The following is a 19,282-nucleotide window of genomic DNA, read 5'->3' on the forward strand; positions in this document are numbered from 1 at the left end:
CAATTCTAAATCTACAGCCTCTTTTCAGCTCTCATACTTAGCTCCTGACTCTCCATACATTTATCTGCTATTCTCTCTTTGTTCTGTCCTGAGTCTCTGAAGTTTCTAGTTTTTATACACATACAACCAACCATTCTCTGGCCAAATCAAGGTCACAAGGCTTGAATTCTTTGAGGGTCATACAAGCAGATTAAGAGTTTACACCAGGCAGTGACTGCCAGGCTTTCATTATGACTCAAGGAGGGAGTGATTTGTAAAAGCCTCAGTGAACTCTTTAAGGGAACAGGTGTTAGGGACCAAGATGTCAGGAACCAAACATGAACCATGGAAAGTACTAGCTAGACCAAAGAACAACTCATAAGCTCCTTCCCAGAGCAGTAACGAGAGGCCTCCAAAGAGAACATCCCACAGTCAGGTGCCATGACAACCGAATGTGAAGAGCATTCCAGGGTCAGGTAGCCTAGCAACAGAATAAACTGCCTCTGACCAGTGACCTTAGCGGACATCTCACAGTTGCACGATCTGCCTCATACGTCTTGCACCCCTTCCATTTTCTACATGCCCCTTTTCCCTTTCCCTCCTTCCTGCCCCTTCCCCTCTTATGCTATATAAGCCATGTGGAGAGAAATAAAGTTTGGTGGCTTGATCAGAATTCTGTCTTGCTGCTGTCTCTTGTGTCGCCCTGTCTGTTCATTCTCTCCCACAGGTGGGTCGCCCTTGTTGAAACCCTGCTGGCCGGGGCAAACAGGGTCAATTGAGAGGGAGAGAGACCTTAGGTCAAATAGGGAAATCTAAGGAGGGACAAGGAGGAAACCCACCCATCCTCTGCGACCACTGCTGCTCCTGAGACACAGACTCGACCAGCTCTGATGGACCAAGAGGTGAGTCTTTGTTCTCCTAGCCGATCACCCCAGCCTCTGTGCTTCAGATCCAGTGGCACAACCAGTGCCCCCATACCCCATCCATTGCAGCCCAGTTGCAGGCCAGCAGGCAGGACTCCTGCAGGCAGGCCTGAATACCATGCCACCACTGGACCCTGTAACCTACAAGCCCCACTCTACTCATCAAATCCACCCATCCTCTGAGACTGCAGCAGCTTCCTGAGACACAGACTCCATCAGCTCTGACTGGACCAAGAGCTCCAATTGGACCAAGAGTGGCTCATAGACACCATTTTCACCCATTGGAGGAAGAGCTGGGTAGATGCCAGTTCAAGAATACATTCAATGACATAAAAAGCAATATATCACCACCAGAACCCAGTGGTTCTACATCAGCAAGACCTGAATATTGCAACACAGAAGAAGCAGAAGAAAACAACCTTAAAATGACTCTAAGAAGAAGATACAGGCTTTTAAAGAGGAAATGAAAAATTCCCTTAAAGAAATTGAAGAAAAGACAAATAAAGAATTAGAAGAAATCAATACATCCCTTAAAGAAAACCAAGAAAAAAAAGCAATTATACAGGTGAAGGAAACAGTACAAAATCTGAAAATTGAAATAGAAACAATGAAGAAGACAAAAACCTAGGGAAGGCTGGAAATTGAAAATCTGAATAAATGAACAGGAACTACAGATGCAGACATAACCAAAAGAACATAAGAGATGGAAGAGAGAATCTCTGGCATAGAGGATACAATAAAAGAAATAGATTCATCAGCCAAAGAAAACACCAAAGCCAAAAAAGTCATAACACAAAATGTCCAGGAAATCTGGAACACTATGAGAAGGCCAAACCTAAGAATAATAGGGATACAAGGAGAAGAATAACAACTCAAAGGCACAGAAAATATATTCAACAAAATCATAGGAGAAAACTTTCCCAACCTAAAGAAAGAAATGCCTAAGAACATACAAGAAGGTTACAGAACATCAAATAGACTGAACTCAAAAAAGAAGTCCCCTTGCCACATAATAATCAAACCACTAAACATATGGAATAAAGAAAAAATATTAAGAGCTGTAAAGGATAAAGGCCAAGTAACATACAAAGATAGACCCATCAGAATAACACCTGACTTCTCAATGGAGACACTGAAAGCCAGAGGGTCTTGGACAGACATTATGCAGACACCAAGAGACCACAGATGCCAACCCAGACTATTATATCCAGCAAAACTCTCAATTGCCATAGATGGAATAAACAAAATATTTCATGATAAAACAAGATTTAAACAATACCTAACCATAAATCCAGCCCTACAGAAAGTACTAGAAGGAAAAATCCAACCCAAGGAAACTAGATGTACCCATGAAAACACAGACAATAGATAATCCCACACCAACAAATCTCAAAGAAGGGAAACACATAACACTACTACCAAAAAATTAACAAGATTAACAACCACTGGTCATTAATATTCCGTAATATCAGTGGACTCAATTCACCTATAAAAAGACACAGGCTAACAGAATGGATACAAAACAGAAACCATCCTTCTGCTCCATACAAGAAACACACCTCACCTTCAAAGACAGACACTACCTCAGAATAAAGGGCTGGAAAAAAGTCTTTCCAGTCAAACGGGCTTAGGAAGCAAGCTGGTATAGCTATCCTAATATCTAACAAAATAGATTTCAAACTAAAATCAGTAAAAAGAGAACAAGAAGGACATTACACATTCATCACGGGAAAAATCCATCAAGGTGAAGTCTTAATTCTGAACATTCATGCCCCAAATACAAGGGCACCCACACATGTAAAAGAAACATTATTAAAGCTTAAATTGCACATCAAATCTCACACATTAATAGTGGGAGACTTCAATACCCTATTAACACTAATGGACAGGTTTGCCAGACAGAAACTTAACAGAGAAATAAGGGAATTAATAGACATTATGACTCAAATGGACTTAATAGACATCAACAGAACATTCCACCCAAATGTAAAAGAATACACCTTCTTGTCAGCACCCTATGGTACCTTCTCTAAAATTGACCACATACTTGGTCACAATGCAAATCTCAACGGATACAAAAATTTTGAAACAACTGCCTGTATTTTATTGGACAACCATGGCTTAAAGTTAGAATTCAACAACAACAAAAATTACAGAAAGCCTACAAACTCATGGAAACTGAATAATTCTCAACTGAATTATCACTGGGTCAAGAAACAAATAAAGAAAGAAATTAAGGACTTCCTAGAATTCAATGAAAATGGAATGTACAACATATTCAAACTTCTGGGACACTATGAAAGCAGTACTAAGAGGAAAGTTCATAGCAATAAGTGCCTATATAAAGAAGTTGGGGAAATTTCACACCAGGGAATTAACAGCATACTTGAAAGCTCTAGAAGAAAGAGAAGTAAACTTACCCAGAAGGAATAAATACCAGGAAATAATCAAATTGAGGGATGAAATCAATAATATAGAAACAAAGAGAACAATACAAAGAATCAATAAAACAAAGAGTTGGTTCTTTGAGAAAATCAACAAGATATACACACCCCTATCCAAACTAACCAAAAGGGAGAAAGAACACCAAAACTAACACAATCAGAAACAAAAAGGGAGACTTTGGTGATATTTATCTGGGGATCAGAGGACAAAAGCCACTATATTAAATATAGAGGTCAGGCAGTGGTAGCACATGTCTTCATTCCTAGCATTCAGGAGGCAGAGATTCATCCAGATCGCTGTGAATTCAGGGCCACACTGGAAACAGATCCAGGCATGGTGGCACACACCTTTAATCCCAGCACTAGTTAACCTTAGAGGTCTGGAGGTCTGTACAGACAGACAGGGAGTGATAGAGTTGGGCAGAAAGAGGAAGTGATGTAGCTGGGTAGAGAGAGGAAGTAAGAAGGCAGGGCACCAAAAGGTATATAGGTGTGAATATATAGGAAGTAGCTCTCTCTCTTGTGCTGTGGATATCGCTCTGTGTAAATAAAGTTCTGATTGGCCAGTGGCCAGGCAGGAAGTATAGGCGGGACAAGAGAGAAGAGAATTCTGGGAAGTAGAAGGTTGGAGAGAGACACCGCCAGCTGCCGCCATGAAAAGCAACATGTAAAGACACTGGTAAGCCACAAGCCATGTGGCAAAGTATAGACTAACAGAAATGGGTTAATTTAAGATAGAAGAAGTAGATAACAAGAAGCCTGCCATGGCCATGCAGTTTCTAAACAATGTAAGTTTCTATGTGCTTTCTTGGTTGGGTCTGAGCAACTGTGGGACTGGTGGGTAAGAGAGATTTGTCCTGACTGTGGGCCAGGCAGAAAAACTCTAACTACGCTCTTGGGCTGAGGATTTCCCAGCAGTAAGAACTTCTGGCTTGGCTTGTTCTATCCCTCCAATCTCTCAGTTTTCACTGCAATATTTGGTTCTAAATTTTTTTATTAATAAGACCATTCATCAATTTGTCTTACAGGAGACACAACAATGACAACAAAGAAATCCAGAGAATCATCAGGTCATACTTCAAAAACCTGTACTTCATAAAATGGGAAAAATCTAAAAGAAATGGATAATTTTCTGGATAGGTATCATATACCCAAATTAAATTAAGACCAGATAAACATTTTTTATTTATTTATTATATTTGTGTTTTAAGTTTACACATCAGCCATGGGTTCCCCTGTCCTGCCCCCTTCTGCCCCCACCCCCACCTTCTTCCCAGACCCTCCCCTCCATTCCCATTTCCTTCAGAGCCAAGACTCCCCTGGGGATTCAATTCAGCCTGGTGGATTCAGTACAGGCAGGTCCAGTCCCCTCCTTCCAGGCTGAGCAAAGTGTCCTTGTGTAAGCCCAAGGTTCCAAATAGCCAGCTCATGCACTAAGGACAGATCCGGGTCCCACTGCCTGGGTGCCTCCCAAACAGTTCAAGCTATTTTTAATTGTCTCACTTATCCAGAAGGCCTGATCCAGTTGTGGGTTCTACAGCTTTTGGTTCATAATTCATGTGTTTCCTTTCATTTGGCTATTTGTCCCTGTGCTTTTCCAATCTTGGTCTCAACAATTCACACTCTTACAGTCCCTCCTTTTTCTCCACAATTGGACTCCTGGAGCTCCACCTGGGGCCTGGCCGAGGACCTCTGCATCCACTTCCATCAGTTATTGGATGAGAGTTCCAGCATGACAGTTAGGGTGTTTGGCCATCTGATCACCAGACTAGGTCAGATCAGGCTTTCTCTTGACCATTGCCAGTAGTCTACAATGGATGTATCATTATGGATTTCTGGGGACCTCTCCAGCACTTTGCCTATTCCTGTTCTCATGTGGTCTTCATTTATCATGGTCTGTTATTCTTTGTTCTCCCTTTCTGTTCTTGATCCAGCTGGGATCTCCTGCTCCCCTAAGTTCTCTTTCTCTTGAACCTTGCCCTTCATTACTCCCACTGTCGTCCAGGTTGTTCATGTAGATCTCATCCATTTCTCTGTCATTGGGCAATCCCTGTGTCTTTCCCAGTGTCCCGTTTTCTAGGTAGCCTCCCTGGAGTTGTGTAGTAGTCTAGTTATCTTTGTGTTACATCTAGTATCCTACTATGAGTAAGTACATACCATGTGTGTCTTTCTGAGTCTGGGTTACCTCACTCAGGATGATTTTTTCTAGATCCATCCATTTGCCTGCAAACCTCATGATGTCATTTTTTTTCTGCTAAGTAGTACTCCATTGTGCATATGTACCATATTTTCTTTATGCATTCTTCAGTTGAAGGGCATCTAGGTTGTTTCCAGGTCCTGGCTATTACAAATCATGCTGATATGAACATAGCTGAGCAAATGCCCTTGTGGTATGATTGAGCATTCCTTGGGTATATGCCCAAGAGTGCTATTGCTGGGTCTTGGGGGAGATCGATTCCCAATTTTCTAAGGAAGCGCCATATTGATTTCCAAAGTGGTTGTACAAGCTTGCATTTCCACCAGCAGTGGAGGAGAGTTCCTCTTGCTCCACATCCTCTCCAGCATAAGCTGTCTTCTATGTTTTTGATCTTAGCCATTCTGACAGGTGTAAGGTAGTAACTCAGAGTTGTTTTTATTTGCATTTCCTGGATAATTAGGGATGTTGAGCAGTTCCTTAAATGTCTTTCAGCCATTTGAGCTTCCTTTGTTGAGAATTCTCTATTTAGTTCTATAGCCCATTTCTTAATTGGACTGTTGGGCATTTTGATGTCTAATTTCTTGAGTTCTTTATATATTTTGGATATCAGCCCTCTGTCAGATGTGGGGTTGGTGAAGACCTTTTCCCATTCTGTAGGCTGTCACTTTGTCTTGTTGACCGTGTCCTTTGCTCTACAAAAGCTTCTCAGTTTCAATAGGTCCCATTGATTGATTGTTTCTCTCAGTGTCTGTGCTACTGGTGTTATATTTAGAAAGTGATCTCTGAGTTCAAGACTACTTCCTACTTTCTCTTCTCTCAGGTTCAGAGTAACTGGATTTATGTTGAGGTCTTTGATCCACTTGGACTTAAGTTTTATGTATGATGACAGATATGGATCTATTTGTAGCCTTCTACACATTGACATCCAGTTATGCCAGCACCATTTGTTGAAGATGCTTTCTTTTTTCCATTGTACATTTTTGGCTTCTTTGTCAAAAATTATATGTTCATAGGTGTGCGAGTTAATGTCAGGGTCTTCAATTCGATTCCATTGGTCCACATGTCGGTTTTTATGACAGTACCAAGCTGTTTTTCTTACGGTAGCTCTATAATAGAGCTTGAGGTCAGGGATTGTGATACCTCCAGAGGTTGTTTTATTGTACAGGATTCTTTTGGCTATCCTGGGTTTTTTGTTTTTTTCATATGAAGTTGAGTATTATTCTTTCCAGGTCTTTGAAGAATTGTGTTGGTAATTTGATGGGCATTGTGTTGAATCTGTAGATTGCTTTTGGTAAGATCGCCATATTTACTATGTTAATCCTGCCTATCCATGAGCATGGGAGATCTTTCCATTTTCTGACATCTTCTTCAATTTCTTTTTTCAGGGACTTAAAGTTCTTGTCATATAGGTCCTTCACATGCTTAGTTAGAGTAACCCCAAGGTATTTTATATCATTTGTGTCTATTGTAAAGGGTGATGTATCTCTGATTTCCTTCTCAGCTTGCTTGTCTATTGTATATAGGAGGGCTACTGATTTTTTTTAGTTGATCTTGTATCCTGCTATGTTGCTGAAGGTGTTTATAAGCTGTACAGATAAACAATTTAAATAAACCTATAACTCCTTTAGATATAGAAGCAGTCATTAAAAATCCCTTGACCAAAAAGAGCCTAGGGCTAGATGGTTTCAGTGCAGAATTCTACCAGAAGTTCAAAGAAGAGCTAATACCAATACTCATCAAATTGTTCCACACAATAGAAACAGAAAGAATATTGCCAAACTCTTTCTATGAGGCTGCAGTTACCCTGATAACCAAAGTACACATAGATGCAACAAAAAAAGAGAATTACAGACCAATCTCCCTCATGAACATTAATGCAAAATTACTCAAGAAAGTACTGGCAAACCGAATCCAAGAGCACATAAAAAAAAATTATCCATCATGATCAAGTAGGCTTCATCCCAGAGATGCAAGGATGGTTCAACATACAAAAATCTGTCAATGCAATCCATCATATAAACAAACTGAAAGAAAAAACCCACATGATCATCTCATTAGATGCTGAAAAAGCCTTTAACAAAATCTAACACCCCTTCATGATAAGGGTTCTAGAGAGATCAAGAGTACAAGGAACATACCTAAACTTATAAAAGACAATTTACAGCAAGCCAACAGCTAACATCAAATTAAATGGAGAGAAACTCAAAGTGATTCCACTAAAATCAAGACAAGGCTGTCCACTCTCCCCATGTCTATTTAATATAGTACTTGAAGTTCTAGCTAGCAGTAAGATAACAAAAGGAGATCAAGGGGATACAAATTGGAAAGGAAGAAGTCAAACTTTTGCTATTTGCAGATGATATGACAGTATACATAAGTGATACTAAAATTCTACCTTGGAACTCCTACAGATGATAAACACCTTCAGTGATACGGCAGGATACAAGATTAAGTAAAAAAAAAAAAAAAATCAGTAGCTCTCCTATACACAAATGATTAAACAGGCCGAAAAAGAAATCAGAGAAATATCACTCTTTACAATAATCACAAATAATATAAAGTACCTTGGAGTAACTTTAACCAAACAAGCAAAAGACCTGTATGACAAGAACTTTAAGTCTTTGAAGATGGAAATTGAAGAAGATATCAGAAAATGGAAAGATCTCCCATGCTCTTGGATAAGTAGGATTAATATAGTAAAAATGGCAGTCTTACCAAAAGCAATATACAGATTCAATGCAATCCCCATTAAATCCCAACACAATTTTTCACAGACCTCAAAAGAACAATATACAATCTTGTACAACAAAGCAACTACTGGAGGCATCACCATTTCTGATATCAAGCTTTACTATAGAGTTATTGTGATAAAAAACAGCTTGGTTTTGGTATAAAGACAGGCAGGTGGATCAATGGTATTGAATTGAAGACCTGGACATAAATCCACACACCTATGAACACTTGATTTTGATAAAGAAGTCAAAATTTTAAGATGGAAAAAAGAAAGCATCTCAGTAAATGGTGCTGGCAAAACTGGATGTCAACATGTAGAAGAATGCAAATAGATTCATACCTACCACTGTGCATAAAACTCAAGTCCAAGTGGATCAGAGACCTCAACATAAATCTAGCTACACTGAGCCTGATAGAATACAGAAAGTAGAAAGTAGTCTTGAACACAGTGACACAGGAGACCACTTCCTAAATATAACACCAGTAGCATAGGCACTGAAATCAACAATTAATAAATGGTACCTCATGAAACTGAGAAGCTTCTGTAAGGCAAAGGACACAGTAAATAAGACAAAATGACAGTCTACAGAATTGGAAAAGATCTTTACCAACCCCACATCTGACAGAGGACTGATCTCCAAAATATATAAAGAACTCAAATAACTAGACATCAAAATATCAAACAATCCAAATAAAAAATGGGCTAGAGTTCTAAACAGAGAAGTCTCAACAGCAGAATCCCAAATGGCCAAAAGACATTTAAGTAATTGCAGGGAAATGCAAATCAAAACAACTCTGAGATACCATCTTACACCTGTCAGAATGGCTAAGATCAAAAACACAGATGACAGCTCATGTTGGAGAGGATGTAAAACAAGAGGAACACTCTTCCACTGTTGGTGGGAATGCAAACTTGTACAGCCACTTTGGAAGTCATTATGGGGACTTCTCAGAAAATTGGGAATCAATCTACTTCAAGACCCAATGATACCACTCTTGGGAATATACCCAAGGGATGCTCAATCATACCACAAAGACATTTGCTGAACTATGTTTTTAGAAGCATTATTTGTAATAGCCAGAACTTGGAAGCAAAGTAGATGCCCCTCAACAGATGAATGGTTAAAAAAATGTGGTACATATGCACAATGGAGTATTACTCAGCTGTAAAAAACAATGACCTCATGAAATATGCAGGCAATGAATAGAACTAGAAAATATCATCCTGAGAGAGGTAACCCAGACTCAGAAAGAAAAACATGGTATGTACTCACTCATAAATGGTTACTCTATGTAAAGCAAAAGATAATCAGAGTACAACCTACAGCTCCAGAGAAGCTAGAAAACAGTGGAGATCCCCATGAGTAAACTGGGGATGGGGGGGGCAATAGAGGGGAGAGAAGGGAAGATGAGAACATGAGGGAACAGGATGATTGAGCTAAGGAGGGACTGAGTGAGAGAGCAATGAAAGAGATACTGTGATAGAGGGAGATTCTATGGGGTAAGGGAGAAACCTGGTGCTAGGGAAATTCCTGGTAATCCACAAGGAAGACCCTAGATTTGACTACTAGCAATAGAGGTAAGGGTGCCTGAACTGGCCTACCTTGTTAATCAGATTGGTCAATACCCTAACTGTCATCATCGTGTCTTCATCCAGTAACTGATGGAAGCAGATGCAGAGATCTACAACCAAGCACCAGACCGAGCTCTGGGAGTCCAGTCAAAGAGAAGGAAGAGGGATTATGTGAGCAAGGGGAGTTAAGATCATGATGGGGAAATCTACAGAGACAAATGAACCAATCTCAAAGGAACTTACAAACTTTAGACCAACAGCTGTGGAACCTTCATGGAACTAGACTAGACCCTCTGCATATGGGAGACAATTGTGTAGCTGGGTCTGTTTGAGGGGCCCTTGGTAGGGTGATATGGATCTATTCCTGGTGAATGAGCTGGCTTTCTGGATCCCATTACCTATGGTCAGACACCTTGCTCATCCCTGATGAAGTGGGGAGGGACTTGGTCCTGCCTCAACTGAATGTACCAGGCTTAGCTGTACCCTCATGAAAGAACTTACCCTATTGGAGGAGAGGATGATGAAAAGGCAGGGGTGAGGGGAGCAATAGGAGGGATTAGAAGGGGATCTGTGGTTGGTATGTAAAATGAATAAAAAAATGTATATTATTTACAAGTAGCATTATAAAGATTGAACAGATTATATTTAAGAATATATATGTAGATAAATATTTTTTTATTCATGTAACAATTAATGAGAAAAGAGGCTATTAATTTGAAAGAGAGAAAGGAGGTGTATTATGGAAGGGTTTTTAGGGATGAAGAGGAAGGGATAAATGATGTAATTATAATTTCAAAAGAAAAAATGTCAAAAAAGTATGTAATTGTAACAGTACATTTTTATTCTTGCTTTCTCCTTTTGTAATATTCCCGAGGCATAGTTTTGCAGATTTTTCTCTTTTGTAAAACCATTTAATGTTATAAAATTATTTCATATACTATAAAAATATTGTGTTATTAGGGCTAGAAATATATTGAATTCATAAATTCATTTGAATAAGAAATAAAATATATAAAATAGTGAGTTTCACATTTATTGCTGAAAAAAATTTCACTTGTCTTTATTTTAACTAATGTTAAAATGTGATAATGTGCCATGTGTTATTTATGTGGAATATACACATTATATTCTACAGATACTGATATGTGGAATATTCTAATTTTTTTGTGATTTTATGAATTTGTATGGTAAGGGGAATTGACTCAACAAGTCAAGGAAATTAATTAAAAAAAGGGGGGGATAAAGGAGAATCTGTGTGTAATACTGCATTCCTAAGTGTGGTTAGATAACAAGCTGATTAATAAACCAAGGTGAAAGTAAAAGGAGTTAAGAATTTGTTAGTTCGAGGTTAGTGTGAGGCAGTACTTTCTGATCTTCAGGTGGGGTGAGCCCAGGGCACACTTGTTCCCTATCTATTGCAAGGCTGTGAATCAAACAAACACAGACATATTGTAGTTCTATGTGGAAAGCTACAAGAATATGTTATAAGGAGTCCAGCTGTGTATTAAAGCTATGCCTTAACCAGGACAAGGGTTAGTCAAGTGGGAAGCCATCTAGCATGGACTATTTGGTGTTACACAGCTTAATATTCATTCAGCTGTGCCTTGTTATGAATTTCTTGTGCTCACAATTTCCATAGAATGTGTGTGTGAACTTCCTGCTCAGGCCAGTACTTGGATAAGGATATGTAGGCAAAGACAAGCAGGTGGTAGATGCATACATAGCTTTGTTTCTTGAACCAATGAAGCTCAGACCATCCCCCTGCCTTGAGGCCTAGTGGCCCTCCAGAGCAATTGACTGAGAACAAAAAAGGTTTTTACATATCAAGGTGGAAGGTAGGGTGGAGCAACATTTCTGAGGATGCGGAGAACCACATGGCCAGGGGAAGAAGAGACATGCATTTTCTGTAGAGGCAGACAGAATGACATGACCAGGGACAAGGGAAGAACACAGAGGTTTTGTAGATGGTCAGGCAGAACTCTTGTAGAGTTCATCAGAGCCAGGAGCAGAGAGCAAGTAGAGATGGCGGGCAAAGAAACAGGATGAGGGTTGGGGATTTAGCTCAGTGGTAGAGCACTTGCCTAGCAAGTGCAAGGCCCTGGGTTCGATCCTCAGCTTAAAAAAAAAAAAAAAAAAGAAACAGGATGAAGATGAGGCTGGAAGAATAAGAGCTTAGTTGTTAGCAGGACTATGAGAGGGCAGTAAATGAGAGGACAAAGAAGAACTGAGTGTCAGGATGGAACTGAAGCTATGTATAATATGAATTCACAACATGCCCCCACGGTTGGGCATGCCTGGCGGACCTAGACACTTCCGCCTAGTTATTCCCAGTTCAAAATAGCCATTTCCAGGTCAAACTGTCTTGCGTGACTAGGACCCTGTGGCTTTGCGTGGTTGCAGAAAGTGCTCACACAGCCATGTGATCTACGCGCATGTGTGGAGTAGCCACATAGGTTCCTGTACACACGCGTGGCCCATCCTTTATAAGCCGGCGCCGTGTTCCCCGGTCTCACTCTTTACCTTGATCACAGGTGTTTCCCACAGGCCTGTTCACGTCTGTCTCTTCCTTTCCTATCTTAACAAAAACTCTTGTGGATTTGTTGTGTTTCGGCATGTTTCCTCACAGGGTAAGAGCGCCACCAAATAACTAACATTCTGGTGCTGTGATGGAACAGGCACTTCTGGGTGCCCTGTGCCGGAACCGGGGACTCTGCTCTGTACGCAACAGACTACTGTCCATTTGCCTGGACACACAAATTCACATGCAACACCACTGCTCTGATTAGTGAGTTCCCAACCTTTCGGCCAGCGTAAATGGTTTCTTGAGTCCGTGAGAATGACTGTTGAGCATCTGGCGCCTCACTGGTTATTCTTGGAACTAGAGGAACCCTCGGCCACAGTCTTTACTGGCTAAGGTCGGCCCCTATTGCAGGCCTAAATTTCTAGCCATCTCCCATGTCTGCAGCTTGAGATATTCCTTGCAATTGGACCACCATTGTTGGGTGCGTCCAGGCTGTGTGAAGATGACATGTTTTTCACACTTGACAAAGTGGTAGACGCTGTTCAGGATTCCCCGGGGAATCCTTGCTTCACACAGTGCCCCCACTCCCCCTTGCTTCTTGTCTGACGAGCTGATAAGCAGCCTGTGCCTGGTATCCATCCTTGGCCTTGGGGATGCCTGGGGCTTTGGCTCCAGATTACCTTTTTTTTTTTTTTTTTAAATTTTTTTATTTTTCTGCCTCTCTGCTGCAGACATGGGAAATAAGGCTTTCATCCCTATCAGTCCTTCCTTTCCCTTAGGCTGTCTTCTTGAAGCTTTAAAACCTCTTAGCTTAATTCCTTACTTAAAGATTCCTTAGCTTATCTGTCTCTGTACTAAGAGATGTACAAATATGCTTTACAAAATAACAAAAAAATCCTGATATTTTACGGGAGTTATCTAATTTCAGCCAGCGAACAGGCAAATGGAAAGAGTTGCCCTATATCATAGCTTTCTTCTTTCTCAGTGCTAAACCGTCTCTTCTGGATTCCTTCTCTCCTGCTCATGTGCTCCTAGCTATGCCTAAACTGGAAGATTCTCTGACTCTGGAATCTCTGACTCTAGATCCTGCTAATGAACCTCCACCTATCCGACCTCTGGCTCCCACCCCTACTCCTAGGGTGTCTGTTCTTTCAGCTCCTCTTCTGGATTCTTCTTCCTCGGCAGCGGCTGTTTCCAGAGGCCCTGCTCTGGCTCCAACTTTTACTCCCCTTACTACATGCTCTCGAACTGCTAAAGTGCCTGATTCCAGCCATTCAAACCCATCTACTGTTCTCCCTTTGCAAGAGGTGACTGGTGTGGATGGACTGATTAAGGTTCATGTTCCATTCTCTCTCACAGAACTCTCTCAGATAGAAGCTAAGCTGGGTTCTTATACTTCTAATTCTGCTTCCTTTGTTAAACAGTTTCAATATTTAACTCAACCCTATAGTCTCACCTTTCATGATATATTCATGATACTTTCTAATAATTTACTTCCTGAGGAGTGCAGGCAAGTATGGAAACAGGCTAGAACTCATGCAGATGAAGTTCACCAGACTAACTCCTCACATCCTCCAGGAGCTGAGGCAGTTCCTGATCAAGAACCACACTGGGACTATAACACCCAGGATGGCTCTCTAGCAGAGATATTACATTATCCTGACAGACCTCTGTAAGGCTGCCCTAAAACGAATAAACTATGAAAAACTAAAAATGATAATTCAGGATAAGGACGAAAATCCATCCCACTTCTTAGAGAGGCTCACCAAGGCTCTACTTCAGTTCACTAGCTTAGACCCGGAGAGCCCTGAGGGCAGGCAGCTCCTAATGACCCACTTTGTCTCACAGCTTCCCCGACATTAGGGATATACTTAAATGTTTAGAGAAGGCTCTCTGACCCCACAGGCAGATGTGCTGGTGATAGCATTTAAGGTGTACCATGGGAGAGACGAGAAGCCCCCCCCCCAAAACAAAACAAAACAAAACAAAACAAAACAAAACTACCAGATGATGACAAATCCCGAAAGCCGTCTGGTCCCTGTTTCAAGTACGGGAAGGAAGGCCATTGAGCCCAGGCTTGCACCACCGCCCCATGAAGGACACCGACAAGGCCTTGTCCAAAATGTTGCCAAAAGCGTCACTGGTCAGCTGATTGTCCTAATGTCCCAAGCAACATAGGAATGCCAGATGAAGACCACCCTCCAGCTGACTTTCTAGGCTTGGCCTACAGCGATGACTGATGCTGTCCGGTTTCCGCCCCAGCCACTCCCATCTCACACAGGGAACCTAGGGTAGTAATAAAAGTAAATGGGTGCCCCCATCTCTTCCTTTTGGACACCGGAGCTAACTACTCTGTCCTGAGAGAGTTTAGGGGGACTACTTCTCCTTCTTGTCTCCCAATTGTTGGGGTTGGGGGACAGCCTTACCTACCTCACCAGACGCCACCACTCAACTGCATTTTCAGAGGCATCCCTCTCACACACACATTCTTAGTGGTGCCAAGCTGCCCTGTACCTTTAATGGGAAGGGATCTTCTAGATAAGGTAGAAGCGTCCATTTCTTTTGCTCCACACATTTGCCTCATCCCAGACATGCCAGCAGCTCCTCTTCTCCTAGCCACTCACTCTACTGACTCCTATAGCTGTTAAACTCGAGGGCTTTCCTCACTGGGTCCACCTGTCTCATCTAAAACCTTTTATCTCACCTCCATCCCAGAAAAATCTCTCCTCATATACAGTAAAACAAACAGGGCCTTGCACCCTCAAGCTCCAGAGGACATCAGGATCCACTGCCATGTCACCCACTCCAGAGGAATAAGATATCACCCCTTCTTTTCCCAACTAGGGCCACACAGAGCCAGAGGCAAAAGGACAATCAAAAATATCCAGGCGGTAAGGATGTAACAGTCTATCACTGTTCAATACTCAGCAACTGATCACCTGTGTTTCCTAAATGCTAAACTAATAAAACAAACAGATGCCTTAAATAAACTACCTTGAATAAAGCTTGTCTCAGGTAAAAATTAAGCAGAGTACTAAAACACCCCAATAATCATTAATTTTATCACAGCCACATTTTTAACATGTCTCCATCTGGACAGGCCAGATCTACCTCAGATAAATGTCAACTCCAAAAATAAAATAAAATAATGTCAGACAAGGTTCCCAGCCACACCACAAAGGATGGACAGCTGCAGGACAAGGGACGACAGACCTTCATCCCAGGATTTCAGGAGCCAGCCTCCCCATTTCCCCCAAGAGCCAACTGACGCCCACCATTCATCCTGAAGCAGTCTTTGAGAGAAATGACGGCCCATACTCACTCATCCACATTTTTTTCTATTTTTAGAAAAAAACAAGTCAGGGATGATATGAATTCACAACATGTCCCCATGGTTGGGCATGCCCGGTGGACTTAGACACTTCCGTCTAGTTATTCCCAGTTCAAAATAGCCATTTCTGGGTCAAAACGTCTCGCATGACTAGGACCCTGTGGTTTGTGTGGTTGCATAAAGCGCGTGCGCAGCCATGTGATCTACGCGCATGTGTGGAGTAGCCACATAGGTTCCTGTACGCATGCGTGGCCCACCCTTTATAAACCGGCGCCATGTTCCTCCAGTCTCACTCTTTACCTTGACCACAGGTGTTTCCCACAGGCCTGTTCACGTCTGTCTGTCTCTTTCTTTCCTATCTTAATAAAAACTCTTGTGGATTTGTCATGTTTCAGGATGTTTCCTCACAGGGTAAGAGTGCCGCCAAATAACTAACAATGTAGACAGGATTTCATCCCAGAGAAATAAAGTAGATGGACAAAGAGTTTGGTGTATCTAGATTTATTCCTGCCCTGGATGCCTGATGGAGCTGTAGCTGTATAGATAAAATTTTGTCTTAAGAGTAATAAAGTTAACAGACATAAGAGCATAGTGTATGTAGACTTTTTCTCTCAGCTACCCCATGCCAGACACAGTATCTTCTCTGGACTCTGGGCAATCCATAGTTCTATGTCCTTGGGTGTCTGAGAATGTCTCAGATGAGATACTTTTGCCTGGACACTTAACACTGACCAAATGCCTGGCAATGAAGGTAATTGCAAGAAGGCAGACCTCTACATGTACATTGAAGAGAAGAACAAAGGTCTGGTTGTAGGAAACAGATTTTGACTGTGTGACTGTTTTCAAACACACCTGGGGGATGTTATCCAAATACCCCAAATGTATAGGGGAAGTTGTGCCCAGTAAATGATCAACTGCACTGTTAGAAGTTCTTGGGAAAAGAATCAGATGGGAAGGCTACAATAGCACACAAGAAATTCACTGCAGGAAACAGCTAATACATTCAAAAGCCAATATCACCAAAACATCTTATGCCTTGGCTTCAACCTCTACCAGAGACCCTGGCTCTAATGGGTCAGCCTTGTCAGTGCCAACTGAGTTCCTACTTTATATTTCTGAATCTCACAGCAGGACACTGTGTTATAACTGCACAAAACGACTAATAATCACTTATCCTGAATGCCAATCACCTAGACAGTACCTCTCAAATCTCTATCCTTTCTGTTCTCTGCTCTCCCCCTCCACAGACTCCACCCTGGTCCCAAGATGGAGCAAATAGTGTCCTGAAACACTTCACCATCCTCTGACAGGCATCCCTCTTTCTGATCTGGTCCCTTCTAGCACATTTTCTACATAGTAGCTGACCATAAAAAGTGGGTAGAAATACACCTTCGTGGCTGAGGGATTGGAATGCATCTCATTTCCTCTGGGGAGAAAAAGAAGATTCTTAGCATGGTTCATGGTTCTTGCTGGGGCCCTTCCCCTACCAGGCACTCCTATGTCACCCTTCCCTTCAAAAATCCAGACCAGTGGCTCTCAAATCACTGTCAAAATGTCACCTGGATGGCCTGCTAAATCAGAAAGCTCACTGAAGGAAGCTTCCCTGTAAGGGTTCTGTCCTTAATTATGTCATCAGCCTGGGACAGTGGCCCAGACTAAAAAGCTGGCGGGCCCTCTGTGTGTCTCCCTTTTTTCTCTTCCTTCTCTCTTTCCTCCATGCAGTCTCTCTGTTTCTCTCTCTCCCTCTCTCTCCCAATAAAGCTCTACAAAGGTAACCATGGCTCGTGATTCTTCCACCAACCAGCACACTCCTCCATCAGCATGGTGCGGGAGCAACGCTGCTTTAACCAACATTCCCCATCTGAGATTCTGAGTCAGCAGGGATGGAGTGGGTCCTGAGAACCTGCATTTCTGTGGAGCTCCCAGGTAATAGTGAGACAGAGCAGATGGTCTCACAAATGGTTTCCTGTTCCTCAATGGAGCTGTTCACTCTGCTTCCTTAGAACCTCTATGTCTGCCTAGAATTTTCTCCTTCTTGGCTCATCCCTTATTTCCCATCTTTGAGGGTTCACCTCAGCTCACCTCAGCTTTGGATGAGGTAGACAGACCACCACTATACTCACAGGTTTTCCAGGTATAATTATGTGGACTGGGGGAACAAATGTCTCCTCCCTGATAGACTGAGGTAATGTCTGCCTTGTCTACTGATGTGCTCTCAGATTCCAAAATAGTGTATGAAGGAAGTAGGTCTCCAGGAATGTCTGTTCAATGAATGGCTGACCCTCCTAAGTCTTTAGATCCTGCCTCCATTTCATGCCTTGTCATAGTAGCTAGGAACTTAAGAACAGAGGGAATTCATGGTCACAAACTGAAATGTGCCAAAGTGGGAGAACATGGGGCTTCAGCACAGTCTCTGGAGTGAAGATGACTTTCCTGTCCTGCAGTTTCCCCTCAAACCCACAGTACACTGTGTGTGTGTGTGTGTGTGTGTGTGTGTGTGTGTGTGTACATGTGTCTGAGTATTGGGGTTGGGACAGTGATACACATCATGTTTTTTCCTCTAAGAGTCTTTCTGTTTGTGTCTTTCTCACCTCTGTGTGGTGACGACTTTCATTGTTCAGTGGTCTAGATTCCCTGCTGCCTGCTATTTATTATCTATTATTATCATACTTGCTGTGCCAGAGGACTCACCCACTAACTCAGCTTTTCTTTTATCTCGATTGGAGAAATTAAGAAGGCATGTTATAGGATTCTATTTTTAAAGTTTATAAAATCATACACACACACACACACACACACACACACACACACCCCTACCTCACCTTGATTGGTGTCATTCCTGGTTTCTCTCTGGCTCCCTTTTTCTTTCCCATCACCTCAGGACCCTTTTACCACCTCTGGTTGGGCCTGAGTTGACCAGTAGGAGTTCTGTGTCCACCTCTTACCATGTGCTAGAGATGAGCAGCTGTGGATTTTTTGCCTCCAGGGCCCTGAGCTCCATCATCACCTGGTCACTAAGAGGGGCCTGGTCCAGCCTGCAAATACAAGAAGGGAATGTTTCTTCTGGTATTCACCACAGGATCAAGAGGCCTCAGGGTTCAGGATCCTGGACTCTGTTGTCTGTAGATGGAGCCAGTGAGAAGCCTTATTAAGGCTTATTCTTGAGTCAAAACCAGGACAAAGGATGGGGGCAGGCTGAGAAGAGGGAGGTATATCCTTGACAGTGTCAGTGGGGCTTGGTCAGTGTGCAGGGAGATCTGAAGCCAGGATGAGGACCTTTGGAACTTTCTAGATCTGAAATGAGGGTTTTACCATTTATACTTCTCCACCACAGGTCAGTCATTGGAAACAGACTGTTAGGGGAAAGGGGACATGGCCATAGATGAGGGTATTCTTGTTGGCAAAGGGCCAAATCAGCATTCCCAGTGCCTGGAGGTCATGGCCATATCCACAAAGGGAATCTGGGCAGCTGTTCAAAGTAAACACATAGTGCTGGGATCATGGGTATTTACCCTGAGGGAAAGAGCCTTGGTTCCATGCTCACCTCCCTCCCCTTTTCTTTAGTGCTAAGGGAGGAAGCA

At 42.1% G+C, this 19,282-nt stretch overlaps 1 protein-coding gene and 1 pseudogene across 2 annotated transcripts in view; one reads left to right on the top strand and one right to left on the bottom strand.

The window, feature by feature from the left end:
• LOC118588690 overlaps positions 1-19,282 on the top strand; it is a 74,028-nt pseudogene that overhangs the window by 19,170 nt on the left and 35,576 nt on the right.
• Positions 1-19,282, bottom strand: part of LOC118590343 (NACHT, LRR and PYD domains-containing protein 1a-like) — a 65,089-nt gene that overhangs the window by 15,769 nt on the left and 30,038 nt on the right. For both annotated transcript variants that reach the window (XM_036198275.1, XM_036198274.1), the window contains one exon: positions 18,647-18,736. In XM_036198275.1, the coding sequence (XP_036054168.1) occupies positions 18,647-18,736 (90 nt within the window). The remainder of the gene's footprint in view (positions 1-18,646; positions 18,737-19,282) is intronic.

The sequence above is a fragment of the Onychomys torridus genome, chromosome 8 (genome assembly GCF_903995425.1).
Source record: "Onychomys torridus chromosome 8, mOncTor1.1, whole genome shotgun sequence".
NCBI classification, from domain to species: Eukaryota; Metazoa; Chordata; class Mammalia; order Rodentia; family Cricetidae; genus Onychomys; species Onychomys torridus.